Source organism: Amblyomma americanum, chromosome 8 (assembly GCF_052857255.1).
Source record: "Amblyomma americanum isolate KBUSLIRL-KWMA chromosome 8, ASM5285725v1, whole genome shotgun sequence".
NCBI lineage: Eukaryota > Metazoa > Arthropoda > Arachnida > Ixodida > Ixodidae > Amblyomma > Amblyomma americanum.
In genome coordinates, this window is record NC_135504.1 from 42,920,074 (window position 1) to 42,941,514 (window position 21,441).

Here is a 21,441-nt window from a genome sequence, read left to right on the forward strand (position 1 = left end):
CCTACCGCGGCGGGTAGTAGCTAAATTGCAGCTAATGTTTTTGATCAAATACTCGCTGTATCGCCTTCATTGTTAAAACACAGACACAGCATAGTGTGTTCGTGCTAATACGGTCGAAATACGAATTGTGAGATTGCTTTCTTTTATTTGCATAACGGCAATGTATCTAAACTCGTCGTTATTTTCACGCTTCAAGTTGTCATCACTTCATCGATTATATTTTATTTTGGTGAAGGTAGCGGGAAGGTGGAGGAAAAGGCACTCGTGCACGACGCCTCGTTGAACATCTGGCTGCCCAGATTCTTGTAGAAGTCGACGATCTTTCTCAGCGCCTTCAAGCGGCTGTTTTCGCCGAACTTGTTTATCGAGGCACACTCGTTGGCGTAGTCGTCATAGTCAACGTCGTAGGCAGCGATGCCGAATGTTACGTCCCGTTCCTGATACTTCACCTTGCACAACTGCAATCAGGGAGTAAGGAAAACGGAAATGTCACTCGCAGTTACTAAAATTGGGTTCCACACTCCTCAGAGAAATACGTGGAAATTTTTTTTACGATTATAAAAAAATACATTTTAAAAATTTGTAATAAAGAAACATGACAGAGTATTTGCATGCGAAGCATCTGCTCCGCGAAGGCTCGTGATAAAATAACCTATTGAGGTTAACAAAGTGAAACAGAGAGAAAAAATATCATGGTTCTTGCCAACGTTTCGGTTCGTAGGTCAACCCAGTTTTGCAGTTTTGCAGCTTTGCAGTCTTGCAGTTCGCGGTTCGCTTGGTTGCAGGTCGCAGTTTTCAGGTCAACCGGTTAATCAACTTTACCAGCCATCATATCTGGACAAGAGTTATCCTTCCCTCCCTAACAGCTTTCCCACATCACACGCTTCCTTCCTCTCACCTGGCTTTCCTGCTCGGAGGGATGACTCGATTTAAATCCCGCCAGTGAATGCTGTGTCCACACGATGACATGTCTACTGGTCGAAACGTTGGCAAGCGCTCCGACGTTTTCCCTCCCTTGTTGACTTTGTGATTATCAAGAACCATCTGACCAACCTCTTTCTAACATGAACTATTGATATTCAGATGAAAACCTTTTTTCATTCACAAGCTACGAGAAGGACCAGTGGCCAGAACATTCTCGGCCGGCATCTTAACATCGGTTGGAACGACTCTCTGGAGGGCACTTTGAGTAACGATGTGGGGAGATCGAGTACACACAATTAGTACGCCTCGTTGTCCGGAGTAGATGTGGGTATGGAATGCTACGCACAATAGGCATAGCACATACTAGGACGGACCACTCGATGGTGGCAACCTCACACTACTCTAGTCGAGGGCAGTTCGCTTTCCAACGAACCCCTGTCTTAGTGCGCTTGAAAACTTTGTACTACGCAGCCTATATGGTGCTTGTGGCTGCTCTCTCTGCTTGAGGAGCCTACGCTATGAGCGGTTTTCCTTAACTGCAAACAACGCTGGGCATGCAACGCCGCTTTTGTTGTTTCACGTGTCACCGCGCTTTGCCGCTTTTGCTTTCTGAGATGATCAGTGCGTTGAGTGTCCTCAGTTGATTTCGATATTTGCCGCGGCGCAGTGCCTGGTCGCTCTCCGTCCGCCATAGCGAGCCGTCTCGCTTTCGAGGCCACCCTGTTATCTCAATTTGTGGTTACGAAAATCCGCCCCTGTCCACGCATAGAAGATTTCAAGTGTCCCCTCTAACGATTGCACTGGAGAGATGCGGCGGCCGCTGAACTCTCTTCAAGCGCTTGGAAGCGCCGAACAAACGGAAGAAAGACGAGGGAGACGACATTTTTAGCGCGACAGGCTGTTTATTTATTTATTGGAATAGTATCTGAAATACAAAACATCTTGGACCCATAGCCAAAGGCTAGTGGCGGGTCCACGCAAATGTAGGCTCAATATGCAGCTTTTGCAATATAATTACCCAACAAAATATTTGACGAAATACTCAACAAAGTAAGCACTTTTACACTTAAAAGGTTTGAATCCTTTTCGCGGTTAAAGCATTTTTTTTTACTGGCTACCATTGTAGGAAAAAGTCCTAAATTTTCGGTTAAGTTCACCTTCATGTACGGCCTCAAATGGGCTGGGGTTCCCGCATTATATTCGCACGTATTTGCCGATAAATGACCAAAAATCATTTAAAGCCTAATGTGGACTGAGAAATCTAAATCTGCAACTAGGCTCAAATATATATGTATTAAACAATTTCATAGCATTGATATTTTCTGAAGTTTTTCATAATAAATCGGCGGCGAATAAGATAGCACTAAGCAACACTAGTGAGCCAAAATAAATTCCTGCATAAGGTAACCACAGTAGTACTTTCTCTTATCTCCCTTAAAAGCTCAGGCGTGTGCAATCCGTCAAATAAACTTATATGTATTACTAGACATTCCTTATGAATTCGAGGCATTTCGCTCGGACTTAGATTTCTATTAAGACAGAAGGGGCCAAGCAATTCTTCAGCATCTGCTTTATACTAGTTATGAACGGAAGGACACTTAAAGGTTTAATTCTGGCCTGTATTTTCTGCGGCATTTGAAACGCCAAATTAGTTAAAAAATTATTAAAAAAATTATTTGATGTTATGATTAAGAAATTGTACAAATAATGCTTCAAGGATAATTTGAGAAAAAACCATCAGAGGCATCCTTGCTAAAGCCTCAGAAAAGACCTATGCAGCACTGCAAGGCGGGGAAAATTTCGGAAAGGTCCTTTAAAAGGAACCGGCCTCTACATCCATGTAAACGTTTTGCCGTAGCGCAATTCCCAGAACATGAGTAGCTGGTGTACTGCTGCATACGTCATTCCTAAACCACACTATAGCTTGTTTGAACAGCGCCAAACTCCAGAAATAAATTATTAATCATTCAGTTAATTATTTATCCATTTAGTGAATGATTCTTTGGTTACTCGGCTGAATAACATTTGACTGACCAATTGATGATTGAAGCAATTGTTCGATTTATTGATTTATTAAATGAATGATTGATTGATTTAGTGCGTGAGGGGGGGGGGGGGGGGGGGGAGTGAGTAAGGGTGAGGAAGCGCGCGCCTCGATTCGGAAGTATTACAAACGCTGCTGCACGCCTGATGTTATAACATTTTTTTTAAATGTTAATTTCGATCAAGTGCAACCTAGATATATGGGCAATATTTCCATTCATTGTGGGCTTGCTCTAGAAGCATACCATGAACGATCTCCGCAAAACTCAATTTTCTCACATAGACCGTAACTAAATCTTAGGTAAGATATTCAGGAAGCCACTTACTTTGGCGGCCAGTCCATCTTCGTTGTCGTACGTGAACGCAGACCGGTTTGTGCTTTCGTAAGTCAGCACGGCATAGTGCTGGGGTGCGTACCTGAGGTTGTACTGGTAATTTCGGTCCTTGCACACCTGGTAGAGAAAGGTATGAAACTTTCTGTCATCAGTGGAGACGATGGTACCGTTGCACGAACGGCGGAGGGACTTGCGCCACGCTTTTTCTTAATTAAAATTCTTTAGTAAACTGCGGATGAAACATCACCTTGCAGAAACGGCCGAGGAACACTGCTTTTCTCACATCCCCTGCATTTCCTATTTGTAAATAGCATGACGTTTGCTGCAACGCAGTGTTGGTGTCTTTCAGGTAGGAGAGGAGAAAAGAGCTTTACCCGTATTGCAGGAGCAGCGAAATAAAAGACCGAATTCCTTGAAACTCTTCGGCTTTCCAGTTTCGCGAAAGAAGACCGCACGCTTAAGGCGATGCTTTTTACTCGAGTGTTACGTAGTTGAGGCCATTGGATGTGAAAGCGCCATTTTCTTGAGTGTGTGCTGTTTTAATTATTTTTCTCTTTTATCCTAGAAACTTTGCTTCTTTTTACTGCTCGTTTCTGTTCATTTACACTATGTCCATGTACTGTTAATAGTGCAGCGCAAGCGGACTGGCAATAAAAGGTGAGAGATGGAGGCACAATTACAGAGCAGGTTCTTTTCTAGTTGAAAACTGCAACGTTGTTTATTTGTTCAAATAATGACGCCCTCTATACGGATATCCTTCAGCCCTATTGTGAATATGAAAGCGCATCGCTGTCCTCGAAAACCATAAGTATGTTAAACAATAACTTAAGTCTCTCACAACAAGACTGCCTCAAATTTGATCGTCGTGAACGTTACCAAAATGGTGCGGCCACATTTAAAAAAACCCAAGCCAAATTTTTCATGATCGCATGCCCTGCTGAAGTCAATAGAATCACTTTAGGGCATTTAGTACACATCGCCAATAGCACAATCATCTCCATATCGAGCTCAGTTTTAGTATAAACCCACGCAAATAAAAGAAGGCCCTTCTAGGGACACCAGGGGCCTATATTTTGGTATTTTGTGGTATATTATGATGCTAACGACCGCGCTGTTTGCTTTAGAGGAAGTACAGTACAGTACATCTTTATTTCCAGAAGAAGACAACTGGATGGTCTCTTGGGCTAAAAGCTACACAAAAGCTTGACGAGGCCCAAGAGACCATTACAAGGCAGCAGCGTAAAGAATAGAAACATAATAGATGAATAGTACATAGGTAGACAGTAATAGGGAAATAATAAAACAGTTACTGTGACAGGTAATAATGATGTCAATCACATAAAGCTACCAGTAATGAACTGAAACCAAAATAAAACAACTGAAAAGCACATACGCGGAAACAACAAACAAAGATTAATGGATCACAACTGCACAAAACAGGAATGTAATTGTTTTTTGTTCAAGCCCACTGTGTGTCTATATTTGTTTAGTATTTTAGGGAGGTTATGGGTAAGTGACTGATATTTATAAAATGTACGAAAATGAGGAACTGCCCACGCATCAACATTTCTTGTTTGCACGCTAATATTTCGTCGCTCTAAGGATGCCAAGGACTTTAGAAGGTTAGTAACTTCAGGGGAGGAAAAGTAGATTGACTTTAAATACCTCTCTCAGGAATTGAGAATTGCTTCCATACAATGAATTCACAGACAAGTGCGCACTCCAAAACACATGCAGGCTCCTCCAGCATCACCATCCTCGTGACTTTGCCCACTGCAGGTCAAAGGCTTCTTCCATGTATCTCCAATTGCCTTTGTCCTGTGCCAGCTGAGAACTTCTTAATCTCATCTACCCACCAAATTTTCTGCGCCCCCTGCTAAGCTTGCCTTCTCTTGAAGTTCACTCCGTCCCCCTTAAGGACAAGTGTGCACCACTGAATGTACGGGCGTTCACACATATAGACACTTACAAAAGGTGAACAAACCGTAGCAACGTCGACATCCCCTTAGGAGGCCAACACCAGAGGCTAGACCTGTAGACCACGCAGTTGAGCTCCCTCACCTCAGCGTAGCTGCCGAACGACGTCGCCGAGGGGTTGAGCTCACACCGGGAGAAGAAATCTAGCGGCTGTCCCGGATAGACCGTCGTCCAGCGCCCCTTCATGGTAACGGAAAGCAGCGCGTGTGTGGGCACCTGTTTCCTCTCCAGCTCTCGGAGTGCCTGAGGGCCAGCCGTCTGGGAGACAAAACATGCTCAGGAGATTACACCTCTGGGGTGCCACTACAGTTTGCTGAGTTTCAGGACACTAATCTTGAAAATCGGCTTTGGAAGTGCACAGATGGCTTTATCCGCATAGTTATAAGAACGTGAGCATACTAGCTGATATAGAAAAACGGGTAAAGTTTGCTAATTATACTGCTAAATAAACAGACCGACAGCAGACTGAAATGTGTCATGAGACAGCGATGCAAATGAAAGCTGTTGCCTGACATTTTATAACTGAGTGCCGTAATATGGGAGAAACAACAAATTTGCGATATTATTTGGGCATTGGAAATCGCAGGAAAGAACCTGCAGCGAAATCACGCGGTTGAACGTTGACATTTCTGTATCCCACATTTGGAACAGTGCTGAGACAAACACTACTGACGTATTATTATAAAATTGTGTTTTTACCTTTCGGTGCTATTTGACAAAATATATTATATTTTACGCTGTCTGCCGTGTGCCCTTTATCGTAAAGTAAGGCTTCCTTGGAATTGCTCATTAAGTGCCCTTAAATTTGCTTTAGCGGTGACCGAACAGTGTTTTGCATCTGTTGAATAAGGCGGTGACTACGGCCCACTAAATATATGATCAGGAAAATATATGCCTCGGCGCTGTAACAGCTTTTGTTGTGAAATGTCTAATGGATGCTGTACCAGGTGTTTCAACGAGCACTTCAAAATTCCGAAAAATATGAAGTTCAGATAGGAAGAAAATCATATTTTTGAATTTGCTCTTGTTGCCTGCCTTTCGCCTCGGCAGAGTGGCAACGCTGCTGCAATGTGATCGAAAGCTTGGTAAAGTTTAGGTCGAAGCTCGGTTAGGTCCGAGCTTCGTAGCCCTCCATTTGTTTGCGCACTTCGTGGCAACACTCATACGCGCAGAGTGGGAAGCTCACGTCTCTAGCTTTCTCTATTTGCCTCTATTTCTAGCTTACCTCATTTAATGACAACCACTTCTGAAAGGAATTGCAAAACTTCTGTATTTTTTTAGCGAGCAATTCTGAAACACACGCCCTAGAACGTACGGTACCTGCTATGTACAGAAGGCGCCGAGAGCTTCCAGCATAAAAGGCCTGCTTTTCTGCACCTTATCTTAACACTTGAAAAGCTAAGAACTCGTCACTGTTCTGATATATGAGGATAATAGTTCACTGGCCTATAACATATGCAGATTTTGTGGTTCGGGATGGTCTAACTTATCAGGCTTCTCATGTGCAATAATAGTACGTCTTCTATTTGTATAGTACGAAGCATTTGTGGTTAGAAGTTATCGTAAATCCTCTATATATGGCTCAAAAGAAGATCTTAACTCGTGAAAATTCTTGGCAGCCCCTCTTGGCCCATTTCTCTTGAGCTCCTGTGTTTATCCTATCTGTGGCGTCCCGTACAAGGTGGCTCTGGTTTCTAACGATATGATGAAGTGAGCTTACGATACATTACTGCGTTAATATTCTACTGCACACAGATTTGTAATGCCAATTTCTTGGCTTAGCGACGGCATTTAGTGTGGTCTTGCGCAAGCTCCTATTGTGACAATAGAGCTGATCCTGTAACAACCAGTCTGTTGTAGGAAGACTACTGTACAAAGACCGTTCCTACAATAACACAAGCACTATGTATGCCAATCGGACAATCCTCCAAAGAACCTGCTCTACCTTCTGCCTTCTAAATGCAAGATAAATGTTCCTCTTATCTAAAGGCGAATAACGTTTGTCCTCAGTCAGGTGCGCCAACTCACCAATTCGTAAAGGTAGGTCGTCCGGAGCTGAGGTGGCAAGGCAACCGCTGATAGACGGGTGGGGGGCATGACAGCGCAGTTGTCAACCGTGTTGTCGCCAAATTGGTAGTGGCCGTACACAACTATGTAGTTTGGAATAAACTGGAGCCGCCTGCAGGTAAACACAGCTAGTCAGCCCTGACGAAAATACTCTGTCCAGACATTTCACATGCACATTTCATTGATTCTATTGAGTGGAACGAATGCGGCCCTGTGAAATATCTGCATCCGTGGCGGCTAGCTATAGAAACGTATATAAATGATCTGTATAAATGTGATGATTAACGGTTAACTACTGCATTTCAATAACCCAGGTAATACACGCGCAGGAGTAGCTTTCTCGAGTTCGCCACCATTGAGAATATTATGATCAAAACCTAAAGCATGAGCTGAAGAAATCAAATTTTTCTTTCACTCAGTCATATCTGAGACATGCGGCTTAGCTTCTTTCATGGGCTACGTTTATGAATTGCATGTCCCTGTGAAGTATTCCCCAAATCTTTGTGCCTTGTATTTTTTTTGTTTCCGGATTACCTTTAAACTGTCTTGTGCTTCTATTTTTTTGAGCTCCGAACCTCTTTCTGGTAACTTAAGCTGGAGTTCCTTGCTGCATTTCAAGTACTTGGATAGCTGCAAAACGCTCGTGGTTTGTAACCAATGGAAAAGGACGTTTGCATGCAATTTTTTACATGGCTCTGTATTTAGTACAGTCGAGGTCATAACGTAGCTTAGGCCGACGGTTCCGTAACCACGCGCGCAATCAGCAAATTTTTCTATTTTTAAGGTAGTGTAACTTAATGTGGAAATTTATTCTTTTTAATAAAATACGAATTGCCAGCCACAACTAAATAAGCAACAACAGAGAATTCATGTCGCCTTCCGTTAAAGCCTTTTAGATCACTATTATACAGGCTGCTCTTTTTTTAACCGCTTAGACGTTATTACTTACCCGCCACGGTGGTTAAGTGGTTATGGTGCTCGCCATCGTAGCACGATGTCCAGATGGTGGTCAATGCCTCCATTAGAAAAATGCTTATAAATGGAGGCGAAATGCCGTCGCTCATTCCATTGACAAAATGGCGCCTATTGCGAGGAAGCGCAAGGCTTGCGCGAGAGCAGATTTTATGAATAAAGGTTGCCTATTGCCCAGCCTCGCTGCTGAGAACCGTGCTGCGAGTCTTCAGGCGAGTCCGATATTGCCTCGTAAGAAACACAAAACTATTGATCCGTCTTTCAGTTTTGAAGTGAATGGCGCCGTCGCTATTGTAAAATATGTTTACGCTACCATCTATCGGTATATCTGTTAAAAATGAGGTTATTTCAGAATGCAAGGCCGGGTCGGAACCTTTCCAAACAAAGATTAATCGCTGTGTTCAGGCATCTGTTCAGTTGCCTATGTTTCCTTTACTAGTGCTAGTACTCTCATTTCGCATTTTTACCAAGCCTATATTTCCATCTACATTACAGGAGAGTTTGACTTTCAATTTCTTCTAAGGTAGATGTTTATAACATTAACTCTACAGCTGCTTTTCTTGTGGTACAAAAGTGGGAAATATTGTTTGGTTTTAGCTACCTTATTCCAGTAAAGGGTAACCAAAGTTATTTAGGGTGAAATGCTTGGGAAATGGGTCTTTGACCCCACCTTGAGAAAAAGAAAAATACCTTGTGACATGGCGCTCTTTGGCCATAGCTGCCCTTGCGCCATAAAAATCCATAATCATCATCATCATCATAGTTTCTGTGTCTACATCGCCTGAAAGGTATTTCTACCGATCCCTATAGTTTCCTTCGAAGCACAATTTACAGCTTTGAGTTTGTGTTTTACGGTCCCTTTCAAATTTATTGAAATGTACTGCGCCTCGTGGCTTACGCTGATCTTGCTACTCTTACTAATTGCATCTCATCATTTAAAATTGGTTTTTGGGAAAACGAAATGGCGCTGTATCTCTCTCGCATCTCGGAGGACACCTGAACCCCACCGTAAGGTAAGGGATTAGGGAGGGACTGAGAGAAGAAAGGAAGAAACAGGTGCCTTAGTGGAAGGCTCCGGAATAATTTCGACCACCTGGGGATGTCTAACGCCCTCTGACATATCGCAAAGCACACGGGCGAATTTACGTTTCGCCTTATCTAAACATGGGCGCCACGGTAGGGTCCGAACCCGTATACTCCGGATCAGTAGCCGAGCGCCCCAACCACTGAGCCACCGCGGCGGGTTCTGATCGTTTTATCTCGCGGTTTCTCTGATCTGGCGGCTCGTAATTAAAGCATTGGCTTGCAGAGAATTGTTATGAGGACATTTCCTTGCTGCGACACCCCCTGCGCCATGTGAGCGCTGTGATGTTATGCAAATACGAAAAAACCTTTTCTTACTCGTTCTAGCTGGCAGTAGTGAAAGAAAACGCAATGGCGTCACGTAAAATGTTCACGTTATAAGTCAGTCACAGGCAGATCTTAAGTGCAACAGTATTGGTGGTTATCTTCCGAGGAAAGTTGCAGGTTCCACCATGTTGCTGCATCTTTAAGGAGTACAGGTTTCCCGGGAAAAAATTTTGAAAATTTGAAAATTGTAAGACACAGTTAAACAGAATATGGAAGGTAATGGTTCAATATTTTGATATTTAGCAAAATCTTTCTTTTAAGCTGTTTCCTGCGATCACATCGATCAGTTAAGACTACCATAGAAAACCGATGGCGAACGCTTTTGACGGTAGCAAAAACGTCAATAAAAAATACAGGTAGGCCGTAGGGTGGCTTGCGGATATGTTCATTGTTAAAGTGAAATCTTACATTGTATGGAACAATTTCGTCCATAAACAGCTTTCCGCTCAAAAATGCTTTTGTCCAGAATTGCTGGGTATGTGTGAACCCACGAAAGAACAGCTCAAGGAGTGTACTACAAATATGAGACGTGAAACAGAATGTTCTCTAGAGCGCTGCTAACAAGTTAACTTGCTTGTTCTCCATACTTCTCCTACCTCAAATCTCAGGCTTAAAACTACGCCTGCAATAACTTGTTTGCAACACATCGAACGGAACTCACTTAAACTCTTCGTCCAAGAAGTACATCCACTGCCTGCCAGGAGCTGGCACGGCGAGAACTGTGAGCGGCTGGTGGCCTAGCCCCCTTTGGGACTGGCCAAGGTTATCCAGCTCCTGTGAGAGAGAAAAGTGCAGAGAAACCTGCTGCTTCCTAGTTTTAAATCATTTAATTCCACCGCGTGCCCAGACAGCTGTCTTATTTTTCAAGAACTACAGTCCTGCACGATAAAATTACATTGATCGGTGTATAGTTTCAGCAAGTATGAAGCTTTACCATAGCCGCATAACATCTCTTGTCTGGGTTTAATTACTTTTCTCTACAAATTTTTGCAGCATATTCAGTGGAAGATTACTGCTGTTCAGTGGCTTCTTGAGTTCTCGTCAAATGTCGCTAACGCATTTTCGATATTTTGCCCTGCCAGTGATTGAACGATAGACAATAAACAGCGCTTTCAACTGCCAATCTCCGATCGCCACAATCTCATCTGCTCCTGGCACGACAGCGAGTATGACAACAGTCGTCAGATTGTAGATTCTTATGGTACCTCTTTAATTGGCTCGCCTTACATGCTTAGCGTCAAGTCTACTTGTGAATGTCAACGTATCCGGTAACCTTGGCGTGTGTACATAAGTAAATAAATTTATTTCTAATCAGAGCGCACCTGACTGCAGATCGTTCAATATTTATATGCCGATGTATAGAAAGGTTAGCTGTTTCTCTTCACAACTAGATTAAAAAAAGATTCCCGATGCATTTCTCATGCTGAGCGCTTGCAAGTGATGGCCTTTTGTGGTCATGACGTCAATTCCAGTCGAAGAAAAACATGCTCGATAGAGTCACACTATCAGGAAGATTACATGGGCAACTGCTGACGCCGGCCAGGGAGCGTTGGACAGAATCAAGGTGTTATAATTGTTGCAGGACGCTTAGATACCCATGCGACAGTGAACAGTACCCTGAGCCGGTACATGGCCGTCGTCATTTGATTTCTGGACGAGTTTGCGGGAGTGTCCAGTATTCCGGTGTGGTAGATGCCGCTGTGCCAGAACAGCTCCAGGGGACCCGGGTTGGTTTTCCTGAGGTCGTTTCCCAGCCGATTCAAGTGCCTGCATAGATGTGACGTCGCGCGACGGGTCCATAGGTGGAATACGTTGGTAAAAAATTGGCAGCAGCTTAACTTGGCTAAACCTGGAATTCAGCGAAAAGCAAGCACGTTTGCTAAGCGTCTGAGGCTGGTCCATGGCAGCTCCGCTATGCGTTCGCGACAGCCGTTCTATATATAGCCACCCGACCACGTGGCTATGGCGTGCTATCACATGGTTTTACGACACCCCCCATCAGATGTCATCACGTTGCTTCACATTGCCCCATCGGATGTTCTTAAGCTTGAAGGTAAACCCAAAGTTGACCCAATGTCAAAGGTCTAAGGTCAGCGGTCAAAGATCAAAGGCTCGAAGGTCATCTAAATGGCATGGGTAAAGGGGTCGACACCATAAACGTACCACATATGGCCATGCATGGCTAACAGGGTTGGGCTGAAGGTCGTTCAAGGTCATTCTCCAGCCTAGGCGACAACTGCTTTCCCTAATGTAGTTAAGCTTTTCGCTTCAAAATCATGTAAAAGGCAGCAACAAGACAGTCCTAAAAACAATTAGTATAAAATAACAGAAAATATGTTTTGGTGTGAACTACAAGGATGCATCTGTGACGTAAAAAATTGGCGGTGGTTTAGCTCTGGTTAATCCTGGAGTGTCGCGATATAGCTACAGCTGGCCCGAGTGGAACTTGGTCACGTGACCAACCACGTGACGAACCACGTGATCAGCCACGGCGCCGCACCGCCGGCAGCTCCTCCGCATCGCGTGACCAACCACGCGATAGCGTGGCGGGCCGCCACAGGGCGGCAGTGTCGCCACATGGTTGCAGCGCGGCCACCGCCACGGCGCCGCCACGCCGAAGGCTCGGAATGCTACCGTATTGCAGCTATCGATACAAAACATTGCCCTCGGAGCTCATGTTGTACTAAATCGAGAACGTTCGAATGGCCTAACCACTCACAAAATCGTAGGCGCACTCACTGAAACGCAAACGCCACTCCCAAAGATGTCCGAGTGTATCTTGTGGCAGCCCGCATGAATGTGACGAGATCCGAATCAAAAGGACTACCACCGTAGAGGAAGTTTGTGTTGTCCGCATAGATGGAGTCGTAGAAGGCGACGTCGCAGAGGCCGTCGCTCGCCATCACTGCATCTGACGTTGTCCTTCGGCCGTACGTGCAGAGCAGCTTCTCCGGCCCGACACCTGCACACGTTCGATCCAATACTTAAGGCCAAGCGCGTACACCGTGCTAAGAGGTGAAGGAGACGCTAGAATGCTAATGATCATGATCATCATCAGCAGCCTGGCTACACCCACCACAGGGAAAAAGCTTCTCCCATGTCTCTCCGATTAACCCTCTCCTTTGCCAGCTGGGCCCAGCCTATGCCTGCCAACTCCTTAATCTCATCCGCCCACCTAACATTCTGCCGCCCCTGCTACGCTTGCCTTCTTTGGAATTCACTCCGTTACACTTAAGGACCAGCGGTTATCTTGTCTTCTCATTCTAATGATGCTAATGATACGCAGTTTAATTTTATTAGGGCCAGGGCAGGTTGTCGAAAGTGTGCCGTGGCAAATGTGTCTGCAAGTTTGATGACGATGATGATGATGATGATGGTGAATTTTTATGGCCCAAGGGCATCTGTGGCCAAAGAGCGTCATAGCACAAGGTTGTTTCTTGTACTCAAGTTGGGGTCAACGGCCCAGTTCCCAAGTGTTTCACCCTAAAGAAGGCGAGCACCACGTAGGGCAAAGCCTGTACTCATTGTATCACCGGTGGGTACTCGGTGGCGCTGGGGATCGAACCCCGCACCTGCGCATGCGAAGCGGATGCTCAAACGACTAGAGCACCGCTGCGGTCAGTGTCTGGAACTTCCTTAGAAGCATTTCATCCCACTCATGTGCAACATTCTTAGACAAAAACTTCGAAAATCGAAAAATTGTCGGATACTGCTACGGAAATATTGAAGATAATGGTCTCTTTTTCTGATATGTAGCAAAATCTTTCTGTCAGAGAGTTTCCGTCGATCGTATCGAGTAGTTAAGACTGCCATAGAAAACCGAAGGGGACCACTTTTGACGATAGCAAGAACGTTAATAAGAAAAACGCAAGACAGCCGTCAGGTGACCTGCGGATATATTTATTGTTTTAGGGAAATCTTACATATCAAAAAATAGCGTTCATAAACGATTTTCCAATCAAAAATGCTTCTGTACAGAATTGTTGGGTATTGATATCGAGTTTCTCAAACAGAACTATGGGCAGATACAGTAAAAGGCAGATAGCGAGAGAAACAAGTTTCATAAGGTCTCGAGGTCAATCTTGAGTAACTGTGTATTTTGAACCTGCACTTTCATCCTTCTAAGTAAGTGCGCCTTTTTTAAATTCACGTCGGTCGATCGGGGTCCCAGTTCTGACCTGCCGAACGACTTTTACAAAGGGACTAACTGTGCCGCATCGCTGACCGAAAGCGGGCAGACGCCGTACGCTAGAGAAATTGGCCGTTGCACTCACTTGTCGAAGGCGTAACACCTGTTGTTTCAGTTGCGGGATTGGCGGCTACGCGGATTTCGACGTTTCCGCGGTAGACGACCTTCGGATACCAGTTATACCCCGTGCGGTCGTCCTCCGTCGTGGTCGAAAGGGTCGAAGAAGCTGCGCGTCCGTGTGGAGAAGTTTTCATCGAGTTCGTATGAAACGTTGCGCAGCAAAACACCTCGTGTGCCCCGAACTGCAGGTGCTCTAAATAACCGTGAAATAAACTGGCAAATGAGGCAAATGAAAATTACCATAATCAGCCGAATTATGTCTACGGCAGAGGAAATGCCCTCTGAAATATCTTCTATTCGTGCTGTGACAGCTGCGTCAATTTATCCCACAAACCATCTAATATGGTATAATATATTAAAACGGAACATCGACTACTTTGACCCCTCGTTACATGCCATACCCATTACTTCTGATAAATATGTTTGCCAAGTTCCAATAACCTTGACAAATGCTTCCAGTTTGGGCAGCTGCTACGAAGTGCTGAATTGCATTGAACATCAAAAATTACCGATGGTTTTTAATCTCTGGCACACCCCAATGATTTCTGATGGTCGCCAAACAAGTTGGTGCAAGAAGATGGAAAATTATATCTGTGAGATTCTTCAGCCCCTAGGAAAGTAGTTCATCAATGTGAACGTCCATTGCCCGTTACATAACCGTACTTTTGAAGCTCTCTCTCAATTGCAAATTAAAATATTTCCATCGATAACGCAGTCTTTCGTACTTAGAGCCGACCAATGGTGCGAATTTGTAATGTCCACGAAAGCTGGGTATAGATGAAGTCCACGTATATCGGTCATAAGAATTCCCCTTATGGGAGTGACACAATCCCGCATGATTTTATATGTGTTATGCACAGTGCAACATCAGTAGCAGTTTGTCGCCTGTTATTTATGAATCAAGAAATAAATGGCTAAATGCACTATCTATTGAATAGTGTCTCTGACGTAGAATCAGACAAAGGCTGTCCTGGGCAAACGGTGGCCCAGCCAGCGTTGTAGGACTCAGCGCGAAGTTGTAAGGGCTTTTATGGCTTTCGTTGAAAATGAAAACGTAGTGACACCCTTGCATGCAACGATTTGTCTCTCATGTAGCAGCACCGTTTTCACCAAGTTGCCGATTAGGTGCTTTCGATTGTCGGGCGCCTCCTTGTGCATCTTAAAGGCTAAGAAAAGAAACAAAGATTGAGCGAAATGTCATTTAATGCGTGTCAGGTGACTGCATTATCGGCGTGCCCTTTTCAATCAAGCAGTACTCGAGGAAGTACCAGGAGATTCCTCTCGCCTCAGTACAGCGCTTTAGTTGGCTCTTGGTGCCAGTCTATTTAGGCGCTCCAGTGGCTTACCTCCCCACAGAACGAAGGCCGTGATGGCCATAGAGGCGACCAAGGAAGACAGCATGGCGCACGTCAACAGCACGGCGGGCTTGCCGCTGCTGTCTCTGCACCAATGAAATAAAAGCGTCTTAGGAGGATGCAAACAGCACCTTTTCCACCTGGTGTTTTAATGCGACAGCATTATACGGCTTGTCGGCAAAGAAAATAGACACAGGTAGCTGTGGCCCCGAAAAGCGCAGATAACGTCACCATGGTTTCGAAGAAAATGGATGCCTTCGCAAAGTACGGGCAATGGCGAGGCGAGCACGCAACCTATAGGCCACAAAACTGCTTTACTTTTGGTGAAAAAAGGGCGAACCTATCTTATACGTTGCGTAATGACTATGCTAATGAGTAGGTGTGTCATTATAAAGGAAGAGAAACCAAAAAAATATCAGAAGGGAACGAATATTTAAAACCAAACAATGCTTTTGCATTCAAAGCACGTAAGTAACCCTTAGTTCCACCTGTAATTTCCTTTTATAACTTCTATGCCAACGCTGAATCATGTTTCGTGGTCAGCGTCGATCAATTATGTTACGCAACACGTTGAAAACAGTCTAACAATCCCCCATGTCTCGAATGTGTCGTATTGCTTTTGAATGTTTTTATTCCTGTCCTGGATGTGATAGGCAGATTACTGCGTGATTTGGAACTCCAAATTATCTTGTCAGTGCAGTGAGAACTTCTTCGCATTGCACGTATCCAAACAACGCTGAGGCATTGTGTATAGTTCCAATCAATAAATTGCTAATTACACGGTTATAGTCGAAGCAAAGGAACCGAATACAAATATGTAGGAAGATCCCAAAGCATGCTGCTTGGTTTATGTCGTTTACATTCTTTTGATGTTCCGAAATAGCAACACATGTGATAGCGCAAAGGACAGGATTGCATCCCCTGTGACAGGCATCTTCATTTTACGTGTAGGTGACAATTCTGCCCATTAGTTTTATGCGCGATTCAGCTCCGATTACAGACGGCCACTGCGTGTCAACTCCTCTTGGTAATGAATCGCAGTTGACCTCTGTTTTTTTTTATTGCACATCTGCAGTCCGTGCAACTTCTAACGGCGTCTATCACAGCGTCTGTTAAGCGAAACGTTGCGCATTCTACTGATTTGTCGCTTTGAGCACTAGACTGGCTGCACTATTAGATACTTGCCTGCATGAAAGAGATAATCAATCTATTTATGCAATTATTCTTGCAGAAAAATAAATAGAAAAATTTTATGCTGTCTGCTGTGTATTTGAGCATGATTTAATTACAAAACTGCTGTTCTTGAATTTACTTACCCTTTGTTCTTCGGTACTGGAAGAAAGAAAAAATAAGAACACTGTTTAGGCGCCTCGACATGCGGACGACAAACTCTACCGAACATAAACAAATAAAACGTTACCATGAGAGCGAGAAAATTGCACTCTGTCTGGTTTCGAATGAACCGGATGTAACTACTGTAAGGCATTTGTGCCGGTGAGGTTATGGCCTTTAAGAAGAAGAAGAAATATTGAAATCTGGCTATACAAGAAAGATATTTTAGTCCAGTGATGAAGTAACAAAGCGCTAATATCTTTATTTCATTGAGATAGAGAACTCTTGCTATTTGCGTGCCTTTCCATAACATGAAAGTAACCCTCGCTTACGGTCAAGAACTAAATACAGAGGTCAAGAAAATCAAACGTCGCCCTAATGCTAGATGCATTAGGCCATTGCAAGATGCAGCTTTTTTCGGTAGGGTGGCATATATATTGTAGTTCTCGGTCGACCTTATTGGAGAGAGAGAGAGAGATAAAACATTATTTTATTGAAGTGTTCTACGAGTCAGGTAGGCGGACTCCTCAGTTCAGGACTCCGGTAGCTTGGGCGGATGCCTGGACCAGTCTGATGATGCGACACTGGTCCTCCAGACCATTGCCTTATTGGAGATTTTTTCCCCTTTGCACCTAATTTTACTCTGTTGGCAGAAGAAAGAAGCTCCTTTCCGGTCAACGTCTCGGCAAATCCAGAGTGTGATCGGGGCTTTGCAGTAACGTAGGCAATTTCGCCAGCTTCTTTAGTCACTCATCTCGTGAGCACAGCAAATGTTCATCTACAATGAATATCGCTCACTTACTATAGCAGTACTTTTTCGCCACTAGTTAAAGAGCGGCAATAACGGTGCAATTATTTAAGCGCATACGAGCACCTATCCGCAAACCGCGGCTGCATATGTGTGTTGGGAAGTTTAGCATGTACTATTGCTAGAAAAAGTATTCGGGATGGTACAGCATATAAAAAATTAATTTGATGCTTTCACATAATCAAGTCCTCTGATCTGTCTCAAGGTATGAGGAGACGTGCATTCTCTCTCAGCTTGGAAATATACCAAGCGTCCGAGTTGCAGGGAGAAGCTGCAACCTTTTTTCTGTGAACACGCATTCAATGGACTTTTGCGTGTGATAGTAAATGAAGCAAGATATTAGTAGCAATGTTGATCAACTGTGAGGCACGTAATGAACGAAGGTGGCGAAGCGCAGGAGGCCTACTGTTTGAAAGCACAAGGTGAATATATGCAGTCGGATACCTCAGTCGTTGCTGTTTCCTACCTGCCGATGTTGTGGACTGGAAAGCCGTGGTCGCCTGTTCGGACGGCGCATTTCCATATGACGTCTGGTCGAAGTGCGTCTGTCCATACGACGCTTCTGTGTGCGAAGCAGGGTCGTCGCCATGCTGACCGTATGCCTGGGCCTGAGCGGCCGGGTCGTTGTAGGCAGTGCTGTACATGACGCTGACTAGGAAGCAGATGTCCTGCATATGAAACATGTCACTTCTGCACATAAGCCGCATGTATGACAGGGAGGTGTATCTCGGTTGTCTCTATTCAAATGTCGATGCTACCTAAGTGATCGTTCTCTGCACCTAACCTGGACGTGTTCCCGTTAAGTGCATGCTTCATTCAATGATGCGCTTGAATATGATAGAATTGGCTACGGATTGCAGAATCACTGGAAAGGTGTTTTCAGTGTTTTAATGTTTACTCAGAATGAAAATTTTTTTTCAGGAAAGGAAATGGCGCAGTAACTGCCTCGCATATCTCGGTGAACACCCGAGCCACGCCGTAAGGGAAGGGATAAAGGAGGCAGTGAAAGAACAAAGGAAGTAAGAGGTGCCGCAGTGCAGGTCTCTGGAGTAACTTCGACCTCTTGGGGAGCTTTAACGTGCACTGACATCGCACAGCGCACGGGCGCCTTTTGCGTTTTGCCTCCATCGAAACGCGGCCGCCGCGGTCGGGTACGCACCCGGGTACTCTGAATCAGTAGACGACCCCTTAACCACTCAACCACCGCAGCAGATGCACCGAAGTTCAGTTTAGTTATGTTAAAAATCTGCCAGTAATCAGAAAAATAACGCCCACTAAGGAGTTTGGACACTTGTTCACAAGGATAGCTAACTGATAAATGCCGTCTGCAGGTAGTGCTAATAGAAATTTAACTACAAAATCCGTTTCAGTGAAAAAAATACAACTACAGAAATTGTGTATATAAATGCCTCAGTCATTACGATTCTGACACTGCACTATCGAGTACGTCAAATCGAGTACGTCACCGGAAATGGAAATAGCTTACAAACGGAGAAATCGCCCGGTGACTATCCTCTAAGGATCACTTCGGGCTCAGATTGTGGACCAGGCTGACGGGGCGCAAATCAAAGGATAATAAAAAAACATCCCTGGATAAACGTCTTAGTGTTCTTGAGAGGTATCGATTTTGCGAGTAATTGGCAGCTTTCTCTGCTCTAAACTCGCTTTCGTGTCCACACGCTATGTAGCTTCTTGGTTGGGTGCCATAGGAATTTTCGCCGCACAATGATTGATGCGATCGGCATAGGCGTTCTTAAAGAATTGCGGGAAAAGGTTGAGTAGCACTCTGCATTCAAAGTTCAATGAGGGCGAAAAAACTGCATATTTTTAACCTAGTGGCAGGGCTCCCTTAAAAGCACCTGCATCACTGCTCCTCAGTCGCATTTCACATAAGTGTTTCGTGATTAAATATTTCTAATTTCCGTGTCGTTCAGTTGGTTGCTGCATGTGGGCCTTCACACCATATGGAGCGCTAGCTAAGCTAACCAAAGCAAACCGTACATGCCGTCTGTCATCGCGATGTATGATAGGTTCGCGAATGTAACTAAAACAGCATATGTCAATCCATAGTAGAAACCAGGAACCGCAAGAATTCAAGCTTACAGGGCCATTCTCGTGGAGACAACGGGTACAGTTGTTCAGGGACAGAAATGACCTTGGCTTACGGTCGCTTGAGATTATGTCGGCTTATAAAGCACACACCGCGTTTAGCACCGACTTTGCAGGTCATTCTAATACGCAATGTTCAGCGACAGCTAGCGTAATGTAATGTGAAGAATTAAGCTTGGTAGGAGCTAAACCTTAACACGTGCAATTTGCGCATTCTGTTACAGAGATATTTATCGGACAACCTTCCTGAATTGCCTTTTATCAACGCGAAGCTATTGTGCTCTTCAATCGGCTAAGCGATCAAGAGGCCATCTTTGAACATACTTGACCACAGAAATTGTCATCTAAAGAAAAGGTCGCATTACCAGGAAAATCTCGGTAATATGCCGGAAAACCAGCTACCTCATCAGTTAACTCCGCTGAAGAGGGGGTCCAATTCACACAGGTCGCTTTTCGCAGAAGCCATGCAAGAAGGAAGCTACGGTGTGCAGTACGGCGCCGACCCTCCATGCGTAACGCGTGACCTCTGAAGGACGCCGTAGAAGATTGCTTCATCACCTAAGGTTTGTTACCGTGCGCTGACTGCGCACGCATCCAAGGAGCCGCTGCTTCTGGCTGGATTAGACACAGCAATATTGCGCCAAAAGCATGGAACGGCAAACTCACTCACCGAGACGACGAGTCGATGGACAGAGGAGCTCACAGCAGAGAAGCGATCACTCGAAGTAGGAGCACAAAGGAGTACCGCGAAGGACGTAAGCCTCGTTGAAGAACAGAGCGCGCACAGCTCGAGGCTCGTGGTGCTTAGCTTCACTTCTTCTTTGACGAATTCACGCAACAGGAAATATTGTGCTTACTAACAGCGCAGCATAAGGACACAAAAGATACGCGTTTATTCAGGAAAAGAAATGTCCATTAACTGTCTGACTCTCAGTAACACCTCAACCGTGCCGCGAGGGAACAGTGAAGGCAAATGAGTTTCGATAGAGGTGAAATGCAGAATACGCTTGTGTGACGAACTGTGCGCGTCAGTATTTAGATAAAGTAATTTAGTGAAAGGATCAAAAAGTAGAGAGGTACGCCGGCGGTAAGATAACCCTGGCCTGCTACTCCACACTGGAGACGGGGGAAAGGGAAAGTAAAAGGAGAGTTGGGTGCGAATGGAGGATGATGATGCCTTAATACAATGAGTTGCTTGTGGTTGTCTCGGTTACAGAGGAAGCCATGCACACACCGGGTACACTTATCTTGCGTAGACGACGTGAGGCACCTGCATCACATGTCTTCCACATGCGGAACATGTCTTGCACACACATCACTTCTCATTGCAGATACGCCACGCACGGCTGCAGAGAACGGCTCCGCGCACCCTCATATCCCGGCACAAACACGTGTGCAGTCGCAACATGCACTGATGCAGAAAAACCTAAATGTACACAAACACACGTCCCAGCAAAAATGCGTATGCAGATGTGTGGTCCGCACTGTACACCGTGTAGGCGCGCCCGGCACAGCACGCGCAAGTGTCACAGATGGGAATCTAGGTCTGTTTCACAGAAAAACCTGGAAACAACATTCATCGCATGCCAGCCGTCGGCATCGGCCTGGCGCCTATGGTAGTTTCCTTGGAGATACGGCAACAATCCAACTCTCTGAGAGTATTTGTGGAGGTTTTTCTAAGACAAGATATTTTCCAATCGACAAAACTTGTACAGTGCGTTCCTGAGAGGTAGTCTGGCACGTAACTAATGTGGGCTTTGCCTAAATATGACATGGACCTTCAAAAATTTTCCCTCGAAA

At 44.8% G+C, this 21,441-nt stretch overlaps 2 protein-coding genes across 2 annotated transcripts; both read right to left on the bottom strand.

Moving 5' to 3' along the window:
- Window positions 1-221: 221 nt before the first annotated feature.
- On the bottom strand, window positions 222-10,495 carry LOC144102343 (uncharacterized). Its single transcript, XM_077635637.1, has 5 exons — window positions 10,390-10,495; window positions 7,308-7,458; window positions 5,364-5,537; window positions 3,294-3,419; window positions 222-458 (listed from the first exon to the last, which is right to left on the bottom strand). The coding sequence occupies exons 1-5, from the start codon at window positions 10,413-10,415 to the stop codon at window positions 222-224; spliced, it is 714 nt and encodes a 237-aa protein (XP_077491763.1). The 5' UTR covers window positions 10,416-10,495.
- A 792-nt stretch (window positions 10,496-11,287) lies between these two features.
- On the bottom strand, window positions 11,288-18,221 carry LOC144102344 (uncharacterized). Its single transcript, XM_077635638.1, has 6 exons — window positions 17,999-18,221; window positions 16,709-16,724; window positions 15,384-15,478; window positions 14,003-14,143; window positions 12,468-12,690; window positions 11,288-11,495 (listed from the first exon to the last, which is right to left on the bottom strand). Exons 1-6 carry the CDS (start codon window positions 18,213-18,215, stop codon window positions 11,288-11,290), a joined length of 900 nt encoding a protein of 299 aa, XP_077491764.1. The 5' UTR covers window positions 18,216-18,221.
- Window positions 18,222-21,441: the final 3,220 nt, after the last annotated feature.